This window comes from Fistularia commersonii, chromosome 8 (genome assembly GCF_037954325.1).
Source record: "Fistularia commersonii isolate RoL2024-O1a breed Wild chromosome 8, RoL_Fcom_v1.0, whole genome shotgun sequence".
Classification (NCBI taxonomy): Eukaryota; Metazoa; Chordata; class Actinopteri; order Syngnathiformes; family Fistulariidae; genus Fistularia; species Fistularia commersonii.
In genome coordinates, this window is record NC_141291.1 from 6,181,127 (window position 1) to 6,202,291 (window position 21,165).

Genomic DNA, 21,165 nt, shown 5'->3' on the forward strand with positions numbered 1-21,165 from the left:
GTGATGGGTAGGTTGGACAGGAAACTCCATGGACCGTGGTGTTTGCAGATGACGTGATCTGTAGTGAGAGCAGAGAACAGGTGAAGGAAAATCTAGAGGTGAAGGTATGCTCTGGAAAGGAGAGGAATGAAGGTTAGTTGTAGCAAGACAGAGGCTGCAGGGAGTGGAGATCAAGAAGTTGGAGGATTTCAGGTACTTGGGGTCAACAATCCAGAGCAACAGATAGTGTGGAAAAGAGGGGGAGACACAGATTCAAGCAGGTTGGAATGGGTGGAGAAAAGTGTCAGGGGTACTATGTGATAGAAGACTATCAGCCAGAATGAAAGGAAAGGTGTACAAGACAGTGGTGAGACCAGCGATGATGTATGGACTAGAAACAAGTACAATGACCAAAAGACAGCAGGCAGAACTGGAGGTTGCAGAGATGAAGATGCTAAGGTTCTATTTGGGAACGACCAGGATGGATGGGATCAGGAATGAGTTTATCAGAGGAACGGCACATGTTAGATGTTTTGGAGAGAAGGTCCGAGAAGCCAGACTGAGATGGTTGGGTCATGTACAGAGGAGGGATAGAGAATATATTGGGAGACGGATGCTGGAATTGGAGCTGCCAGGCAGGAGGTCTCGAGGAAGACCAATGAAAAGATTTATGAACGTAGTGAGAGAGGATATGAAGGTAGTTGGTGTTAGAGAGGAGGATACAGAGAATAGGGTTAGATGGAAAAGGTTGACCCCTGAAGGGAAAAGCTGAAAGAAAAAGAGGTTTATCAGATATTTTTTAAACAACCACAGTGTCGTGTAACAACTTTTGACTTAAATCGAACTCAAGCAGCTATAAAAAAGGTTTAATATATCCATTCAAAATATCTGTTTTAATATTTCTAAGTAACTGGTGATGCAATTATTTTTGAGTAGTAATCCCCTCTTCCAACTTTTAATGGTACTAAAATATAAGTGAGAAACTTAACAAAAATTAATCCAGGAAATTTACAATAAAACTGAAAATTAAGAATAAAGGTTTGTATCGTGCCAAAAAATTATTTTCCATTTCAGGCGGTCCCTTATACTTCTTGATTTGGCATGAGAGGCATGTTAAATGATCGTCATTATGCGATTCGTTCATTTTCTCAACCATTTATCTATCAGGTGTGGGGGAATGGAGGCCAACTGGGGGTTGAGAGGCAGCCTTCACGGTAGTCAACATATAGATACATACATACTGTACAACTGTTAGCACACGTCATATAACGCAAAAGAAATGCAAAATGCAGCTGGCAGGGCAATTTAGGGTCTCCAATTAACCAATTCAATTTGAATTGTGGGAGAAAATGCAAACTCCAGATAGACAGGGCCTCTGTTGGAATCCAACTGACCTCAAATGACCTTCTCATTCCATTTAACTCCACAGATTTGTAATTTGTGCTCACAATGTCCATGCGATATGGCTTGAATCCATTTCCCAGATCAATAAGCTGCAAATACTCCACGTAGACACACCGCCTCCGGTTAAACCGCCAGAACGCAGACAGAAAAGCAATCAAGGCAGGCGTCTGAAAGTCGACCAATATGAACATTTATTTCTGGAAAGAAGTTACAAATCGTTCCCAAAGAGGTTTCTACCCAGATTACAAGATATGTTAAATCTGATTTTCACTTTTTTCCCCACATACACTCATGGTAAGTTATGTTTGTGTCTTTTTTTTTATTGTTGTTTTTTTTTTGTTTTTATCCTCTATTCTGTTTACTTACCGATTGGTGGACTAAACGATGCTGCGCTATGATTGGATGTGTCTCCAAATCAAGACAGTAGTATTTAATCAGTAACGCTTGTTTTTTTGTTGATTTTTTTTGTTCTGTTTTTTGTATTTTTTCCCGAGGGCAGCACGGAGGAGGTGGTTGAGGAGACGCAAGGATGGTGTCAGACAATACTATTTCTTTTTTAAAAAAGTGACTTTTGACTTGAAGACCAGACCAGTTTCTGAAAGCCTGTATACCACATGTGACACTACAGGAGGCAGATGTATAAAAAATAAAAATAAAAAAGTGCATAGCTGGGGAAACAAATCTAGAACTGTAGGGACGGTTGGGCAGAAGAAGTAAGAGCGGATTATAATTAAAAAAAAATAAATTAAAAAAATTTAAATATGAAATACTATTAAAAAGCCAAAAAAAATCCCTTTATTTGAGCCTCTGAGCCACTGACCAACAGAGGGCCACAGCTGTAGCTTTATTTTTACTTTGATTTTTTCTTCTTTTTTTAAAAAAAAAATTTGTATTTATATATATATATATATATATATATATGAAGAAAAAGGTACACATTGAAATCAAAGATGAATCTGGAGTGGAACCAAACATCCCACTGTGGAGATGTTCACACAGCGGCCATGTTCGCCCTGCAGGTGTGTGTGTGTGTGTGTGTGTTTGTCTGGCTCTTAACCTATGCTTGTCATCAGGATTCACAGACACTTTCCCAAATTAAAATAGACATCTTACTTCACTGAGGGAGAAACCCTGTTTCCCCACATTTAACCGAGCTTTAATCAAACATTTGTCTTTCATAATTACTGAATGACCAGATCTTTTTAATTAAAAAAGGGAAAAGCTAAGAGTTTAATTTAATTTTCTTTAAAAACATAAGGCTTCCTCAGCTGTGCAGCTGCACGACAAAGTGGTATGAATCCCGTGAGGTTGGAAAATAAATATATAAATAAGATAATAAATAAACTGATCTGTGCCACTTATATCTCTCTGCGGTGTGAAAGTAGCCCCGCGTGTGTGACGTCATTCCTAGAACACTGCAAAGCTAGCGGGGCTGGAACTCTGGATAGCAGACGCCTTGCTGGTGGAGAAGGAGCGCTGCCCACAGGCAGGCGGTTTATACAGAGAAAACAAATGAACAAATCTGGCAAATGGTTGCATACAGGAAGTTGACGGGATTATTAAAGGACAGTCTATGCTTTCAAAATTAAAAAAAAAAAGGTGCCTGTCGTGCCGCTGGGCGCACCTCACTGAGGGTCCTTGGCGAGAAGGTCCACGCCGCCTCCCTTCCTTCTGCAGCGCTGCTGCGGACGGATGGCCGGGAGCCAAGGAGTGACGGCGAGGAGGGCGGCGTGACAGTACGTGACAATACCCCACCTTCCCCCGCACAGCAGGAGTTACCCTCTCTTTCAGCGATGGAGCGGGAGCTGCAGAAGCTCTTGTGGTTCACAGAACCTCAAGAACTTTAAACGAGAACAGCAGAATTTTCAACCCCCCCCTTCCCACAACTGCTCAATCCCAGGAGTTCTCCCAACCATCTGAAATGAAAGATCCGCATGGAGACGGCGTTCTACTCAGGCCACCCTCCTCCCCTCACGTAATAAATAATCCTACCACTGCATAGCTCGGTGAAAGCGAAAGAAATCCAATAAATAACTTAAACAGACGGACAGAACTGCATCGCTATGTGCTTCTAGCCCTTTTTTTTCCTCTTTCAATGTGGGGGAAATTATCGGGGTCCAGAAAAAGAGGACGACGCGGGTACTGAAGGGGAGAAAAAGAAGTGAAAAAGAAAAAAACAAAACAAAACACATGCCTGGCCTTCGGCGGGGAAAACGGTGGTTTAATGTCAAACCAAGACGTGGAAGAGAAACGGGACCCTGGTTGGGGGGGGGGGGTAAGAAGTACTGCGTGTTTGACAGGTAGTACTTTGAAACATAGGATAAAAAATTACAGTGTACTGGGTAATACCCAAGATTTTCCCATAGCCCAGAAACCGTGGCCTTCACCAGTTATTTTCCGGTCTTTGAGACCTGTGGATTTTCAAATATTATGGGTTTGGATGTCTTCACCTGGTATTCGACTCTCTCCCCCCCCAATACATTTTCACTGAACTATTTATAAATTCCAAACTAAACCAAGACCTCTATGAGTAAGTGGCGGCATCACTGGGCGAAGATGTGGTTGCACCGGTTGTCTCATCCTGAGCTTGCAAGACATACAGAGGGGGAGGGGGGGGCAGACGTGGCGGCGAGATACGAACAGTACGCTGGAAATCTGAAAAGCTGGAACGCACTGGAAGCGAATTTATCCATGTATAATTCGACATTGGGGCGGTGAGGGGGGTTATCGCCTCCCCTCTGGAGACTTAGCTGCTCGATATTGTAAATAACCACCTGATTGTTCAGTTAAACACCTTATCGTAGATATATGTGTATATAGATATATATATGTAGAGATAGAGAGAGACAGCACAGAGAGCTTTGTTTAAACTGTGGGGAGTATCGTCATGACTACGCTATCTCTTAAGAGCTACTGGGTTAAAGATATACGAGGGTGTTTACCGGGTCTCGGAAAAAAGGTCAAGAGGGTGCTTTTAGTTTCGTTGCGGGTACCTGGGAGTAAAAATCCTATACAATCGTCTGATATGCATTTAATATCGGTTAAAAAGTACGCGGGTACTCTCAGCAAAAATGCGCTGAAAGTATCAAAAGTACGAGGTCTCACGCTGGTCGTGATTGGATCCGGTAGGTATTTGATTGTTGCCGATTTTTTGAGCGATGTGGGGGAAACGTAGCAGATGCCATGGTGCCAACAGCGCAATGAATATCTTTTAGTAGGTGACATTTTGGACACTGAGAAGATGTTGAATTTGGGTTTGTTCATGACATTTAAAAAATATATAGATAAAAAAAAAAAAATCCCTCCCGTTATCGCCGACCAGACTCAAACGGGACGCGTTAGAAATCCTGACAGTCTGGTCACAACTGGCCTTAAACCAGAATTCAAGTATCAGTTGTATCAGTTCAACCGACTGATACGCCAACAAGGCTGCAGTTGCTAGGGAACGAAAGGAAACCAGCAAACCTCATTCAAACCAGTTTTTTTTAATAAACACCTTCTGTTTACCCCAGAAAATGTATTAATTTCAATACAAATAATGTTTTTTCCGAGGCAATGTATTGCAGTGCATGACACTAGCCACGTCAGTGTTTTTTACCTCATGACCACCAAAGCGAGCCGGCTCATAAGGCTTCTGTTCAAGTTCGTTGGGAATATGTACACCTGGGATTGAGGTTTCTGATTTCCTTTTTTTGTGTTAAGAAATATTAATTCAAGACGGACACAGGATAGAGCGATGATTGGGTTGGGATTTTGTTTTTTTTCTCAGATTGCCGGAGGGAGTGTCACAGCTCAAGGGTGATGGAAAAGTACCAATGGGGATTCACTGAAAAATGCTGCCTCCGAAAACGTGGCTTTTAATTGTATTCTTTTTTTTTCCTTTTTTTTTGGATCGACTGAGAAAAGATTTAGAAATGAAAAGTTTGGGGTCGGTGTTTCTCGCTGCAGAGCAACACGGTGGTTTCGGAAGACGTCGGATTTTGGTTACTTGGAGCTTAAAAAGACAAGCAAACAGACCGGTGTCACAACCCTTCATCTACTCGAATATCAATGCCGATGCTAAAACCCTGTAAGCTTCACTGATCAAAACTACAGAAATGAGTGAGCGGATTCTATATCATATAATTCTCTAATTTGGGTTTTTATCTTTCGGTTATTTTTTATGAAAAGTTGCGTTTCGTTTCTTGACAATGCATTGATGGCATTTTCTCTAATAGCGTTTCTGAGGTTAAGGTCTGTGAGGCTGAATCTTGCGCATTGGGACTGTCGGGTGCACGTTTTACAGGAGTCACACCTGCGTAAAGGTAATCTGGGTTTTGTCCTGCTGATAAAGCAGCAGCATTTTGGCTCTTTTTCCCCCCATCTAACACACAACCGTCACCCAGTATCGCATGTTTCCGTCCCACTCAGGCCTCCCGCTTTGAGACCACACACCTCCACCAAGGCCCCTAAATACAACAGCTGCATTACGTGGATCCAATTCACGCCCTGTTACACCCAAAACGCCGGAGACCCGTCTCCGGTGGTTTGTGTGCGACCCTGCTGAGGAAAAAACGGACGTTTGGTAGAACGTGGGAGCGGATGCTTCCAGTGCGTTTCTGCAGCAAGACCAAATACACCGGCTGAGGAACAGTGGAGGAAAACCGACCGCAGTCCGAACGGAAACCAGTAGAATGGAACCTTTTTTTTCTCCCCTCCCCGTAGATCATTTTCCCGACATTTTCTGAGAAAGCTATAATTTTGAAAATGCCCCCGACCGGGCGCCCGAGCCGGTCCGGCACAGGCCGCGCATTCCCCGCCGCGGAAAAGAGCTGGTCACTGCTTCAACGGCCCACCCACCTGGGAGGACCTGCCCACCCTGCGGAGGGAAGGGGAGAGGGGGGCGAATCCAGTCTCTATAAAAAGGAAGGGTGAAGGGTGAACCTCAGCTGCAGCGTCTGACATGCTCCAGCACATACTCTGGGAAGTGCAGGCTGCACACCTGCAGGCCGTCCAGTTTGCAAGGCATTCTGGGATACTCGTCCTCCTTCCACTTGTTTTCGTCGGGGTCGAAGGTGAGAATGGAGTCACTGTAGTGGCCGTTGTAGCAGAGGCCACCCAGCACCATGATCTGCCTGTCCAACACCGCCACGCCGTGGCCGCTGCGCCCGATCGGCATGGACGCCAGGATGGTCCACTCGTCCGTCTCGGGGTCGTAGACCTCGGTGGACGGGCAACCCTGCGACTCAAAGGAGGCGCGCAGGATCACGCACACGCCGCCGAACACGTACAGCTTCCCGTTGTGGGAGATCATCTTGTGGAAGCAGCGGGCGTAGTTCATTTTGGATTTGTTCTCCCAGAAGCTAGCGTGGGTGCCTGGCAGCAGGGCACCCCGTCCACCGCGTGTCCTCTGTGCGTCCGAGCCGCCCGAGCTCCCCCCGCCTCCTGCCTCCCGCCCGGGGTCAAACACGCACACCTGCTTGGAGGTGGACGAGGAGGTGATGCCGCCGGTGATGTACAACTTCCCGTTGAGGACGGTCCCTTCGTGGCCGTACTTGTTGACGGGATACGGGTCGACGAATTCCCAGCGGTCCTCTGTGATGTCGTAGCGCTCTGTGGAGTAGAAGGTCTCGTCCCGCGTGCGGCCCGCCACCGCGTAGATGAACTTGCCGATGACGCCGACGGCAAACTCCGACCTGAGGACCACAAATGAGGAGCGTGGATAAATAAGACCGACGGAAGAGTCAGAAAGAAATAACAAAAACGAGACCTGCCTTTGGACACAGCTTGGGTTTTTTTTTTCATAATCTCTTTTGAAACAGAAAACGCTAATGAGACGTGACGACCTGGTCCGTATTACAGTCGCTGTTATAAAAGATGAATTTCACAAAAGAAAATAAAGGATTAATTAAAGAGCAAAAGGGCTCTTCGCACAGGAAGAGAATGTGGTTTCCATGGGAGCGCTTCATCTGAGGTGCCCCCACAGGATTGAATAAGAGAACCAAGGGTTATTTTGATGTCTTCTGGCAGATTTTCTAATTTTAGAACAACCACCCTGGATTTTTGTCTGAAATGGTGGTGAGGTGGCCGCTGCTCGCCGAGGAAACCGACCTGGGCACGGACATGTCCGCCATGCGCAGCCAGGAGTTCTGCCGGGGGTCGTAGCGGTACACCTTGGAAGAAGCGTGGAACTCCCCGTCGGGCCCCAGCTCCTCGCCGCCCAGCAGGAAGGCGAAGTTGTTGACAATGGCCAGGCAGTCGGGCCGCAGCGGCACCTGGGGTCCCTCCAGCTCCCACCACACCTGGAAGCGGGGGGAGGGGGGGGTGACAGGTTACTGGGCCCCTGAACAGCCCCGGAGCTCAGACACATGAGGCGGCGTGCTGGTGGGGAAATTCCAATGTCGGCCGTCTGGATGTACGACAGGATTTATGACAAGCGTAAGGTCAATGGACCCGCCAGGTCCAAGACTGGATCTAGTTTGTCTGAGCTACTTGATCTCTCCTCTCTGCCACTGCTTGAACTCCTGTACACCGCCTGGTTGGTGCTCCTCCAAGCATAAACTATTCATGTGTTGTTTACAACAACGCCATGCTCCTTTTATTTGTCACGACCATTCGGTTATATTCACATCTCCTTATTCTCTAACATGCTGATTGGGGGTTTTAATTCCCCGAAAATAAACCTGACAGGATTAAGCTGGAGCCCCTCAAATAAAAGTGCAGAGTGCAACCGGCGGGCCACCTTGGGTCGCTGCAGCAGCAGGATCTTGCTGTTGACCATGCTGTGGCCGATCATCCCCCTGAAGACGGCAGTCTGCGGCCGGACGGAGCGGATGCGGTTGGAGCGCGTTTCCAGGAGGGGCTGCTGGTTCACGTCGTGGAAGTAGCTGAGCGCCTGGTCCACCTCCTGCCTCAGCTGACGGGAGTAGCGGTAGAACTCGGACGTCTTCACCTGCCAGGGAGGTGGCGGTGTTGCGTATGCAGTCAGACCTGGATTTTAGATTCACACACACCATACACTGCGACCGGCACCCACCTTCTCGAAGATGTTGGCGGGGGTCATGAGGCAGAAGCGGATGGACTGGACGATGGTGTCAGTGTGCCTCCAGCGCCGCCGATCATGTCGCAGCCACGACTGGACGGCTTCGTACAGCTCGATCTCCGGGAACCGGCTCAGGGCGTCGCTGTTCAGGTACGCCTGGTTCAGACGGCGAGGGAGGGGAAGGGGTTAAAAAAGAAAATAAAGATATCCGTGGCTAGAACAGACTCGGGCCAACCTGCAGTCTCTCCAGGCTGAGGTAGGACAAGAAGTCGGGTCGGCTCATGAGGGGGACAAAGTTGTCGAGCAGGAAGTTGTCCAGCTGCTCCTGGACGCCCTCCACCCCCACGCTGAAGTCCTCCAGCAGCCGCATGACCTCGGCACAGTTCTCCAGGCAAATCTTGGCCAGCAGGAAGGAGCAGCAGAACTCCACCGCTTCCGTCAGCTGGACGTACATCGCCGCCTGCAGACGCACCGAGAGCGGGACACACTGAGTCCCAAATGGGGAATCCAAGACGTGGGGGGGTGGGGGTACGCTCAGTTTATACGAACCCACGGCGTGTTCACCTGCAGGATCTCTTGCACGGTGGGCATGCTGAGCTCTAGCGAGCCATAGTACATGAACCGGAGGATGTGGCCGAAGCCAGCGGCGGTGAGCCCCTTCATGTGGATCTTGTCCTGGTCCCTCTCCCTCATGTCCGCCGTGAACATGACCCGGAAGTAGTCGCTCTGCGTGGCCAGGAGCGCCTTGTGGGCCTAGAGAGGGGAGGGTAAGGGGCGGGCTGACTTTGCGCAGCAGTCGCATGGTGTGGCTTCCTCTCCTCCTTTGGGGACATGGCCAAAAATCCGCCTCCACCTAATCCTCCCCTCTGACACCAACTGCTCTGGACTGTGAACCCTAAGTGCTTAAAAATCCTCTACCTTCTTCATCTCCACTCCCTGTAGCTTCTCTGTCTCCACTTGGGTCGCTCTCGTTCACGCGAGCATTCTGTCTTGCTGACCTTCATTGCTCTCCTTTCCAGGCCATGCCACCACCTCTCTGGATGTCCCTCTGCCTGTTCTCTACTCTTGCCACAGATCAGAATTTACACTACACTACCCACAATGCCCTGGATTATGAAAAAACAATTTGAAACACTGGGACTTTATCGCACAGTTAAGGTCTCAAAGTATTGCGGTTAAGAATGGCACATGTGGGCATTTAATGTAAGAACTCGGTAAATAGTTATACACTGCCAACATCAAGCCAACAGGAAACTACAAGTATGAAGATGAAAAATGATAATAAATGAAATAATAGTATTAGCTTCAGTTATAGACATGGAGGTTTCATGGAGTGTACAAACAGAAGCGTCTGACACATTTAGACCAAAAAAAGAGAATAATATCAAGTTTTGAGATTCCCATTGGAAAATTAGAAAAAAAAAAAAAAAAAAAAAAAAAAAGAATGCTACACTACAACACCAAGGCTCATCTAGGTGTGTTTTTTTTCGTTTTTTTATAAATACCTGGAAATGGTGCTCCTCGATCAACAGTGTGACATCCAGCAGCAGGCGCTCTTCGTACAGGGCCCGGAAGCCCGACGACACACTCCCATCGTGCACCTGGGACAGGTACACCTCCACATCCGCCCCCGACATAACACACCTGGGGAAGGGGGGGCAGAAGTCAGATCAATTTAAAACGGAGACACTTAAGAAAAAAAAAAAACCCGAGAAAGAGCCAGGAACAATCGGATTCTTCAGGTGTTCAATGGAAATCTAAGCTGCCCCATTAGTTAAGAGCATCGCTGATGTTGACGCCAAGGCCCAGGCGGGTGCAGATTTCTTCCAGCTGTCGCAGGCTGGCGTCAGCTGATGTAGAAACCCTCACAGATCAATATCTTAAATATTTCATCAGTTTGCCAACAATTTTTTTTTCATTTTCACCGGATGCATTTAGGAAATAATTATATGAAAACAGACTGTACATGTTAGAGCAGGAGTGGCACATAAGATGAAGAAAAGCTGTGTTGCCAAACTAATAATCATATGATAAAACATTTATATAGTATGACTTCAATGTGTTAAGGTTTTTTTTTTAGTTTCATGCTTCCCTGCAGGCTGCTGTAAACCAGGCAGTTCAGTTATTGCTTTCACCAAAGACTAAGAGCAGCAGCTTTGATGGTTTGAGTAGCACCAGGAAGAGAAAGACCCTAACCCTAATGTGCCTCAATGGTAAGAAACCTGTGTTTTGAAAATAATTTAGCTGGATTTAAATCCTGTATGGACGCCAGGGCCACAGAGTCACAGTTGGCAAATGAAGGAGGCACGGCGTCCTGCTCATCCCAGGGATTCACCTGAGCCAAACAAATCTCCAAACACTTCTGCAGCGGTGGCAGGCGCCTCAGCAGCAGTGTCAACTCTCTGGAAGTGAGGGGATAATGTTTCCGTGAGTTGCCGCTGAGCGTGGTAATCGAAGGGGCCGGAAGGGCATCTGGCAGAGGAGGCTCAGTGCTTTAACAAGCTGTCACTCCCTGACAGTCAATCAAAAAGGCTGGAGTGTGTATTTCTGCACAGACGCACCGGGAAAATACACCCAGGCAGAGCAGTGGAAGATGCAAGAAAAATGACTCATCACAAGTGGCATGCTGAGCGACAGGAACACATATGCATGCACAGGACGACATCACACGCGCACAAGAAAGTTTTTTTTAACACAAACAAACACACACACACACACAGCACACTCACCTCTGATTGGCCACGGGCATGTCAGAGGGGGTTGTCCGAGCCAATCAGAGGACAGTGCCCCTTGCGTCCAGAGGATGCTAACAAAGTCCCTTTTCTGGGCGTCAATCACCTGGGCGACAAAGCCAACATAAATGCGGCATTAAAGCTCAAACATCTGGAATTGAAGAAACTGCCACACACATCCCTGCTAACACACGCACACGTGCAAAATTATCTTTGCTGTCGAACATACATGTATTTTTGACCCTGCTGTGAAATTTAAGACATTTTTTTAAAGTATCGGAAGCAACCACAAAAAAGGTAACCAATCCGACTTGCAGCCATGCTACAAGATGACTGACGTTTTCTACTTATTACAATGTTAGCAATTATAAGAATGATGACCAAACTTGTATTTGTGCCGTTTAGAAAAAGTAGACAAGAAGTGAGGTTACTTTTAAGTGGCGAGGAGATAATGATATCCTTAACCGCTAATAACTAAAGTGATGAAGAGAGAGTACAAACACCTGCTCGGAGGATGCAAGGGGTCCCGTAAAAAAATCACCTGTTTTAATGATATTGAAAACTCCACGATATTTATAATTGACATCATGTGACTGCTGACTGCGACTTGACATCCTGCTGAAATATCGCAACACGCTCTGGCATAGTAAAAATGAAAATTGTATTTTCATTTTAACTCTCATGCATGACTTTATAACCTGACCACTGCTGGTTTACAAACCAGCTCTATTATTTTTATGAATGAACTTGGAGGAAACGTTGTTGACAGACTGCCATGATGGCCACTAGAGGCCGCTAATTTTCCGCACACCAGCCCTTTAACAAGATAAACAGGAAGTAGGGGAAAACTTGTCTCTTCCTTCCAGTAGAAGGGACATGCGGCTGAAAAGAACGAGAGAAAGTGAAGCCGCTGAATTACCAGTGTGTGGGTAACATGCAGAGCAGGGAAGGGGTTGTACCTTTTGGAGCCTGGACGCACAATCACAGGATTTGAAGGCTGGTCACTAGGGGGCCGCTCGCATTTCCTGTGTTTATGTTTCCCCGGTTCTGACAGGGGGTACAAGACAAAGACACGGGGAGACGTGTAAAATCAAGTAGCATGGAATGACAGCAGCGTGACCAATTCAGTAAAATTGTTTTTTAACCAGTGTTAACTGGATATCAGTGCACTCTGAATATTGCCTGTGACTGCTGATTTTTTGCATAACCAGGACGAAAGATGGATTTCTCAAATATTTGTGTGACTCGAAGCCGGCTTAACAAACAGGCTGACTCGCTTGAAATATGGAAAAACACAGTTGAGTCATAACCAAGACGTAATTATTCTAATATTTCACATTTTTCTTCTTTTACCATTTCAGGGTAGGCACTATTTATGCTCAGCATGCTAATTGCTTGCAGCAACACTACAAAATGCCATTTGAAAACTAGGAACAAACCCATAAATCAGCGAGAAATCCACTGCAATGAGGAAAAAAAAATGGGAAAAATCTGGGAGAAATCACAGTGGGGAGGAGATGGCAGCGAAGGTCATGACAGTCATATTTGCTTGGCACTGAGACAGCATCACCTGCATCACGGGGACCAGTTCCAATCCACTTCCACAAGCTGTCGCATTGGTCAGACATTCTCCACAGGTGGTTAAATAAGAAATGTGGCAAGGGCATCTCTGAGCGCAGATTTTTAAATAAATGCGATACAGGACATCGAGCATGAGGCATTTGGTTCTCTGATATTTTGATAGATTTAACATCTCCACTCTGTTTAGTTCATTTCATGCAAAGGGTGTGGGAAATGAATAGAATAGACAAATAGTGAATAGACAAATTAAAAAGATTGCAAGACATACTAATAGATTTGCACAAAAACATGAACCCCGCAGTTATCCGGGTGTAAAAAAGTTTTAAATACTAAAACTTCAGCTGGGACAGGTACCGGCGGGGGTTCTGGCTTCTCCCACTCCCCGGGCCAGGGCTGCCTCTGCGCGGCCTCGGCTTGACCTGACCCACCGTTGCCTCCGGGTGACAGTGAAGGGGGGACAACAGGTTGTCGGTCGGTCATCGGGTTCAGACTGTCAGGTGTGGGGGGGGGGGGGGGGATTCACGACGCTCCCCAGCCTAAAGTTTCACCCGTAAATTGTTATTCTGGCGTTTTACGTGTTTCCTTTCCAACGATCGATTTGATTCAGATTTCATTGATTAGGACTGTTCCGGCTCCGGGTCGGCTAAAGGCAGGGCTAGCCTTAGCGAGCCCTGGTTTAAGAGCGCCCCGGACACCGACGCCCGAAGCGGGTCAGCGGGCTCCAGCTGCCGCGGGTTTCTTTTATTTTGGTTTATCCGGATGCCGGCAGCGTGTGTAGACAAGCTCCGGAGCCGGGGGTGCTCAGGCTAATGCCCCCAAAACAAAGGCTATATAGCAGGGCAACTCTGGCGTCCGGGAATGGAACTTGGGTGCTAGCTTGGGGTTCTATCCTTTAACGACACTCGGTTGCTCCACGGCCGGAATTTAGCACCGTCGGCGGGCTGTCACGATTTTCGACGGGGCTCCGCGGGAGCTCGACCCGCGGACAGCGGTGGCTCGGAGCCGCTACGACCAGTCGTCTCACCTCGGCGGTGCGAATCCCCACAACCCCTCTTCGACCAGGCAGCTCTGCTGGCTCCGTCGGACATGAAGTTGCGGGTTCGTTTCCGGAATTAGGGAAGCGGGGGGCAGCGGCGCGCCGCCATGGTGTCGCCCATCGTCCAGACCCCCCCCGACTCGGCTCTTTAAACAGCTAACAAACCACAGCGCTCCACTGGCTTTGCGGACGCCATTTTCTGCACCGGCGTCATTTCCCTTTTAGGGCGGAACTGGAAAGCGTAGTGCGGCGCACAGGAGACAGTGCGACCGCAGGCGGCACCGCTGAAAAAGGGGACGCAGGGCTTGTCGGCGACCCTCCCAATTTTACAAAATATCGACAGAAAGTTGAAAAAAAAACCTATAAAAATCCTCAAAAGCTAAAATAAGAAAAAAATAAAAAATCAGAAACATGCAATGAATTAGGTTGCCCAAATTAAAAGTTCCGGGGGGAAAAAACAATAAACATGTGGACCCCTTAAAAGTAACAAGGAAAGTAGGAACTTAATAATAGTGATGGGGCATGCAAATACGACATTTCAGAAATATAAAAGAGAGGAAAATAACTCAATGATAGCTCTTTAAAATAATAAGAGTTGATGAAATCACTCGATATAGGCAACTTATTACTTTTCAGAGGGGAAAATTGATTAAAAATTAAACTGGACACCAGAATAAATTGGCCTTTTAACTTTTGCTTGACGCCTGAATATATTCATCACCGCACATTATTCGAATTTGGTTACACATTAGTCTTCATATATTATAGTTTAGCGTTTTAGTCAGCGAAACACCCGGGTGACGATAAAACATCTGTTTACTGAGCGTAGCTGTCTTTGGCCACGGCCGCGCCACCCAAGTCTGCAATACAACTAACTTGTTCCCGCTCAATTCCAGGTAAAAAAAAAAAAACCAAAACACCCGAGAATTCATTGAGCCACAAAAATAACCACAAAATTCCCAGCAACCCAAAAATCATACAGAAAACAAGCATCAACATAAACCTCAACATTCGTGACACGCTATAATATATTATAGAACTTTTCAATTAGTGAAGCAAACCTAGGGGGACAGGGTGACAGTGCAGAGAAACAAGTGTGTATTTTAAATGCTTCGCCTGATTTTACAATATTTTTTTAGTTACATTAAGTAGATCGATAAGTTTATATCCAAATTAATGATCGTTTTAAGAGAAAATCCTGTGTCTTCCCCATCGTTTCCCAAACCTCAACAGGACTACATATCCGCGTCACTAAACCGCGACATACTGGACACATGATATTATTCATGTTAATTTGTTTGAGTTTAAAAAGGGAAGTCAGTCAGAAACTTTCCATGAGTGAAGAATAACCAGTTATCGGTGTCACTAAAATACAAGTTGGTTATACGATAACTTAGTAAGTGAGTTAACTACGATTTAATGTGCAAGTGAGTTGCATCAGGCTGACGTCATCAGCCGGTCTGGAAGGACCCATTTACGGGAATAACAGGAAATACACAAGTTACGTCCATTTTTGTGTATTTATCCAAAGTATATGAGTGAAAGTGATAACTAACAGAACTTTAAATAAACCATGTGTGTTAAATTATTATTTGTTGAGAAGGAAAACAAGTTAATTTTTAATTTAGTCAGGCATTCATAGGGTCTACCTTTCCCCCGTCCATTCTTTTTTATCCAAGATGGCAGGTGACGAGTCTGGTACAACGCTAGGCCAGCCCCACCTGGCTAAGCAAGACCTCAATACTCTGGTAAGATCCTGTTTAAGAGATGGAAAAAATTTTTGTGTTTTCACACCGTCTGATGAGTTGTTTCCCGGGCGAGCTGGCTTACTTGAACGAATAAGTTGGATTTCCTGGACGATAACGGGCACCGGTGCCGCAACCCGGCACATGACGGCAGGCCGGAATGCTCTAGCATTCCGCCTCACGGTTTAGCATGAAAGGAAGTATCCTTTTGCGATATTCCAGAAATTACTATTTACTCGTTATAGATTCATGACACTTTTGTCAGCTTTCTAATATTTGTTCTTGGCTACGCAATTCATTCACACTTAAAGATGAGGATGTTAGGGCAACACTTCATGCATTGATATTATATTATGATTTAAAGGGATTTTCGATTATTCCATATCGAAGATTGATCAGATCAACCTATATTTCAGCCCCCTTCACCCATCCTGTTGTCTTGGTTACCACCAGCCTCCCTGCCTCTCCCTTTACCAGCACCCAGCCTTGTTCATACTGGAGACTGATGAAATACTTGCTTTGCTATAGTAGAACCCCCAATCTTCTCCAAACTGTTTAGACCCAAACTCCTCAATTACTAGTCTGACGTACTCAACATCCACCATCACTCGGAAGTCCCAACCGCCCAAGCCACAAGTATCCCATTAGTCAGAAGTTTGTAGTGTCTAAATAGACTATGCTGCATCCTAATATTTTTGCATATCATACTGGACAACAAGCACAGGCCACATCATCATGATGGACAGCAGGCCCTTGCACCAACCCGAATCAATTTTATATTAAATGTACTTATCACTGCATTTATCAGTCCTAACAGGAAGATAGCAGTCTTTTCATCTTCACGTCTACTATTAATTGTTTTTTTTTTATTTGAAACAACAGAATTGTTTTTGTAACGCCATTATGGAGCCTTGTGTGTGTGTGTGTGTGTGTGTGGGGGGGGATGTGTGTCTGTGTGTGCGTGCGTGTGCGTGTGTGTGTGTCCATTTACCTCTGGGATTAAACAAAAGCGGTGCTGTGCTCCCAGAGCAGACGAGTCGGTTACTGCATTGTTGTTCCAAGTACAATGGGACTAAAGTGTGTCCATCTCTTGGCAGGATGTGTCCACCCTGACCACTCTGTCCCCAGAGATCATCAGCAGACAGGCAACCATCAATATTGGTATGGAAATTGGGCCAGAAAACAACATTGTGTCCCATTAGCACTGTTTGTGCAGTTTTAATTCTTATTTCTTTTTGTCCTTCTGTCCTTCCAGGCACCATCGGTCATGTGGCCCACGGGAAGTCCACAGTTGTGAAGGCCATTTCCGGCGTCCACACTGTCCGGTTTAAAAATGAGCTGGAAAGGAACATCACCATCAAACTAGGATATGCCAATGCTAAGGTCAGTGACACCTTGATGTCTTGTTTCTTATCTGCTCAATGTTTTACTGTGTAGAGTTTACCCCTATACCTGTCGCGTTTAAACTCTTGTGGGATTCGAACCTGCGTGTTGTCAGCCATCCCGCCAGCCGTTTTTTACTTAACTCAAAAGGAAGAGGGGGCCAGGGGTAGCAAAGCAATATATCCGGTAACAAGAGCTGTGGCTTGGGACTTGAACAAGTTTGATGGCTCTGCCCCTGCTGTGGAGTGGGTGGAACGGGCTGTTCATCTTTCTTCAAATCTTCAAACAGTCGCACAAAAAGTATTGTCATTATTTTCACAAACTTTACAATAGAACGCCCACACAGCGTCCCCCCCAACAGCTCACTCGCCCTGAAGACACTCGCTCCACACTCGGTTTTCCGAAGATTGAATAAGCCTCACTGTTGATGCAGATTTACATGCTGGACGACCCCAGCTGCCCAAGGCCAGAGTGTTACCGGTCCTGCGGCAGCAGCACTCCAGATGAGTTTCCCACAGACCTCCCCGGCACCAAAGGCAATTTTAAACTGGTCAGGTGAGCAGAGGCGTCCCACCATATTCCCCCTGCGACTGTCGATTACATTTTATTTACAGGCCATGTTTTGTGACTGTGACATTGGTCCTCCTCAGACACGTTTCCTTTGTGGACTGTCCTGGTCACGACATCTTGATGGCAACCATGTTGAACGGAGCTGCCGTCATGGACGCAGCCCTTCTACTGATAGGTGAGACTGCTTGTATCTGACAGCAATATGAACATAAATATAATATTTATTTATTCTATTTAATGTCATGTAAGCTGAGTTGAGAGTAACAGAGCACTGTATCCATTGTAGGTTTTATAGCTAACAGCTACTGACATCCTGTGTTTATGGTGATCCCAAGAATTAATCATATATATAGTCATAATATATAAAATTATTTTTGTAACAATACTGATATCATGTAATTTAAAACCCAAGGGTTTCCTCAAATGAAGACATGAAATGGAAACCATTTCAAACGCAGTTGTTTATATGTATATGAATACTGATCTGACTTTTTTTTTTTGTTTGTTTGTTTTGTTTCCTTAATGCCCCACCTCCTCCCCCTGCCAGCGGGCAATGAGTCCTGTCCTCAGCCCCAGACGTCAGAGCATCTGGCAGCCATCGAGATCATGAAGCTGAAACACATCCTTATCCTGCAGAACAAGATCGACCTGGTGAAGGAGAGCCAGGCCAAAGAGCAGTACGAGCAGATCCTGGCCTTCGTGCAGGGTGAGTGGGCGCCGACACGCTATCGAAAGCGAGCTTCCTCAGCGTGGGTGGGGGCGTGGGGGGTGGAGTGGCCTGTTTTCACATATATTGATAAAGATAACGAACAGAACATCACATAGAATTTTGATTGCCAAGAGCAAGCTGCTCAAAGCAAGTGTATGGAATATGAATTGAAATTTTTCTTAACCATCTTGTCTTGCATTGCAAGTGTTGTGCACAAAATACACTTTTCTTGCAGGTGAAGAAAAGCATTGTTTCCCTGCTTGCAGTATTTGTTGAATACTGAACTGACGATTTGTCAAGCAAACTTTATAAGAAAGAAAAGTATTTTGTCAATGCAATTAATCTAAATGAGAGCCATTATCATTCATTATCTGACTAGTTGTTACAGAAGTTGATGCAAACACAACTAATGTATAAGTCAGAATAGAATTTTAATAGAGTTGAACGATTTTGGCCAATAGTTTTCTTACATAACAGGATAATTAGATAATGTATGATCAGGTCTGATATTTTCTATAGTATTCATTATATCCCCATAGCAATAGACTATTTTGTCAAGTGGTTCTGCCGTTGAGTCTGTTGATTGTTCTTGCTGCGCCCCCTCGCTGGCTCACAGAAACCTTATCCTACTTTGACCTCTCATACCTGATTTGGGCTGTGTCGTGCAGGCACGGTGGCCGAAGGCGCTCCTATCATTCCCATCTCAGCCCAGCTGAAGTACAACATCGAGGTGGTGTGCGAGTACATCGTCAAGAAGATCCCAGTGCCCGTCAGGGATTTCACCTCGGAGCCTAGACTCATTGGTGAGAGACACATCGTCAGTTATTTTTCTCTCTCTCTCTCTCTCTCTCTCTCTCTCTCTCTCTCTCTCTCTCTCTCTCTCACTCGGGAAGAGATTGACGGAATCGCTGCTCTCCACATTTCAGTCATCAGATCCTTTGACGTGAACAAGCCCGGCTGTGAGGTTGACGACCTGAAAGGCGGCGTGGCGGGAGGCAGCATCCTGAAGGGTGTTCTCAAGGTCAGGTGAACAAAAATAAACAGAAAACAGTGAGCGAGAGAGTGAGAGAGTGAAAGTGTCCTCGTGTGGATAAATCCTTGGAAGTAGAAAATTGGCAATTAATACGCAGATTCTGGTTCAGACAGGTGTAGTCATGAAAACCTGGTCCTCCATCGACATTTTGTCGGTAAAAATGTGTCTGTGTTTGTGACGTTCAAGAGGAGATTTCATGTTTAAGACCGCAAGAGGTTGACCGCCGAATCTGTGTTTCCTTACCCTGATATCCTCCGAAGCCAATCCGATCTCCCCATGTTTTGACGGCTCTCCCTTCTCCCGCCTCCAGGTGGGCCAGGAGATCGAGGTGCGACCGGGGATCGTCTCCAAAGACCAAGACGGCAAGCTGATGTGCAAACCCATCTTCTCCAAGATCGTGTCTCTGTTCGCCGAGCACAATGACCTGCAGTACGCGGCCCCAGGAGGCCTCATCGGTACGTAGCAGGCTCGTTTCGGAATATTAACATCAGCAAGAAGATCGGACTGGATAACAGGTCCTGGGCCAGCAAGTCCAGAGCTAGGGAGCGGTGTTGATTGTGACGGTGTGTGTCTGTGTGCAGGTGTAGGCACCAAGATCGACCCAACGCTTTGCCGAGCGGATCGTATGGTTGGTCAGGTGCTGGGAGCCGTCGGTGAGCTGCCGGAGATCTTCACTGAGCTTGAGATCTCCTACTTCCTGCTCAGGAGGTTGCTGGGTGTTCGCACAGAGGGAGACAAAAAGGCGGCTAAGGTGAGGAACCCAGGGACATCATGGACAGGAGATTTTAGACGGATTAAGATAACCACAGGGGGGGTCAATTTGGGTGCTTGAGTTTAAAACCTGGCGTTGCAGCAGTGTGTGAGTGTGTGTTGTGCTAAACGTCACGCTTGTCGTGGCTACAGGTTCAGAAGCTGTCCAAGAACGAGGTGCTGATGGTGAACATCGGGTCTTTGTCGACCGGTGGCCGCGTCAGCGCTGTGAAGGCCGATCTTGCCAAGATCGTTCTCACCAACCCCGTGTGCACAGAGGTGGGGGAGAAGATCGCTTTGAGCCGGCGTGTGGAGAAGCACTGGCGGTGAGAACCACACACACCCGGCCGCGCAGCCCTCCAAGCTCTCTTAAACCAGAGCTTCTTGACGTAACTAATGAGACTTTAACAAACATCTTTAGCATTTATCAGACCTGGAGAGCGTCAGGAAATGATTGGTAAAAGCGTCAACGTTCCCAGGTGACAGATACCGCAAGGTCTGCTCAAAAACCCTCTGGAGGGGTCCGCAAGTCAATTTAGGTCTCATGGCCTGAAAAAAAGTTAAGAAATGACATTATTGTGCTAGTTTTATTTGGTATATTTATTTCTTAAAAAAAAAACAAAAAAAACGATAATTTCTAAAACTAAAACTTCCCAAAGTAAGATCAGTTCATGATCAATAAGTTGTAAAAGTTGTTTTGTCTAGCAAGGCCCCGCACCACCCTTCTTGCTTTCTTTCGCCTCATATGCTTCTGTCCTCCCTCCCTGCAGTCTGATTGGCTGGGGACAGATCAGGCGGGGGGTGACCATCACGCCCACCGTGGACGACGACTAAAGGAAACAAGCGGAGAGATACACAGCTGCCACACTCAACTCAATACAACTTTTTTTTTTTTTTGTTTGTTTTTTTGTTTTCCTTTTTGAATGCTATTGTTTTCCCGCAGAGGGGGAAAGGACTGGGAACAGAGCAGACATGTTGGCGGTGTTTTCTCTGCAGGGTCATCAGATTGTGCCCCTCACCCCTCCATCTCTACCCACCATCTCCTGGCAAAGAGGAGGGGAGGCACCGTAGCCCATTGTCACCATCAGAGCGCCACCTGGAGGTCATTCAGTGCAGAAATAAACCTGTACTGGTTGGATGTTATCAGATTTAATAAAGTCCATCTGGATTGGTTTGTTGTGTTGTTTTCTAGAGACTGACCAGCATTTCGACTAGCATAGAT

The 21,165-nt window shown here is 46.4% G+C and overlaps 2 protein-coding genes across 5 annotated transcripts; one reads left to right on the top strand and one right to left on the bottom strand.

The window, feature by feature from the left end:
- Window positions 1-1,551: 1,551 nt before the first annotated feature.
- klhl15 (kelch-like family member 15) lies at window positions 1,552-14,130 on the bottom strand. 4 transcript variants are annotated; one of them, XM_086150699.1, is made up of 9 exons: window positions 13,742-14,130; window positions 12,096-12,183; window positions 9,910-10,048; window positions 8,969-9,157; window positions 8,640-8,864; window positions 8,399-8,560; window positions 8,105-8,314; window positions 7,474-7,664; window positions 1,552-7,058 (listed from the first exon to the last, which is right to left on the bottom strand). In XM_086150699.1, exons 1-9 carry the CDS (start codon window positions 13,803-13,805, stop codon window positions 6,308-6,310), a joined length of 2,019 nt encoding a protein of 672 aa, XP_086006825.1. In that variant the 5' UTR covers window positions 13,806-14,130; the 3' UTR covers window positions 1,552-6,307. The 4 variants fall into 4 exon arrangements, with proteins under 4 accessions (XP_086006825.1, XP_086006824.1, XP_086006828.1 ...); XM_086150698.1 differs by having other exon boundaries at window positions 8,954-9,157; XM_086150702.1 differs by lacking the exon at window positions 13,742-14,130 and adding an exon at window positions 11,134-11,242 and having other exon boundaries at window positions 12,096-12,181.
- Window positions 14,131-15,406: 1,276 nt separating this feature from the next.
- Window positions 15,407-21,116, top strand: eif2s3 (eukaryotic translation initiation factor 2, subunit 3 gamma). Its single transcript, XM_086150732.1, has 12 exons — window positions 15,407-15,501; window positions 16,596-16,659; window positions 16,754-16,881; window positions 17,315-17,436; window positions 17,532-17,626; window positions 17,999-18,157; window positions 18,829-18,963; window positions 19,087-19,181; window positions 19,504-19,648; window positions 19,775-19,944; window positions 20,097-20,269; window positions 20,714-21,116. The coding sequence occupies exons 1-12, from the start codon at window positions 15,433-15,435 to the stop codon at window positions 20,775-20,777; spliced, it is 1,419 nt and encodes a 472-aa protein (XP_086006858.1). The 5' UTR covers window positions 15,407-15,432; the 3' UTR covers window positions 20,778-21,116.
- The last annotated feature ends 49 nt before the right edge of the window (window positions 21,117-21,165 follow it).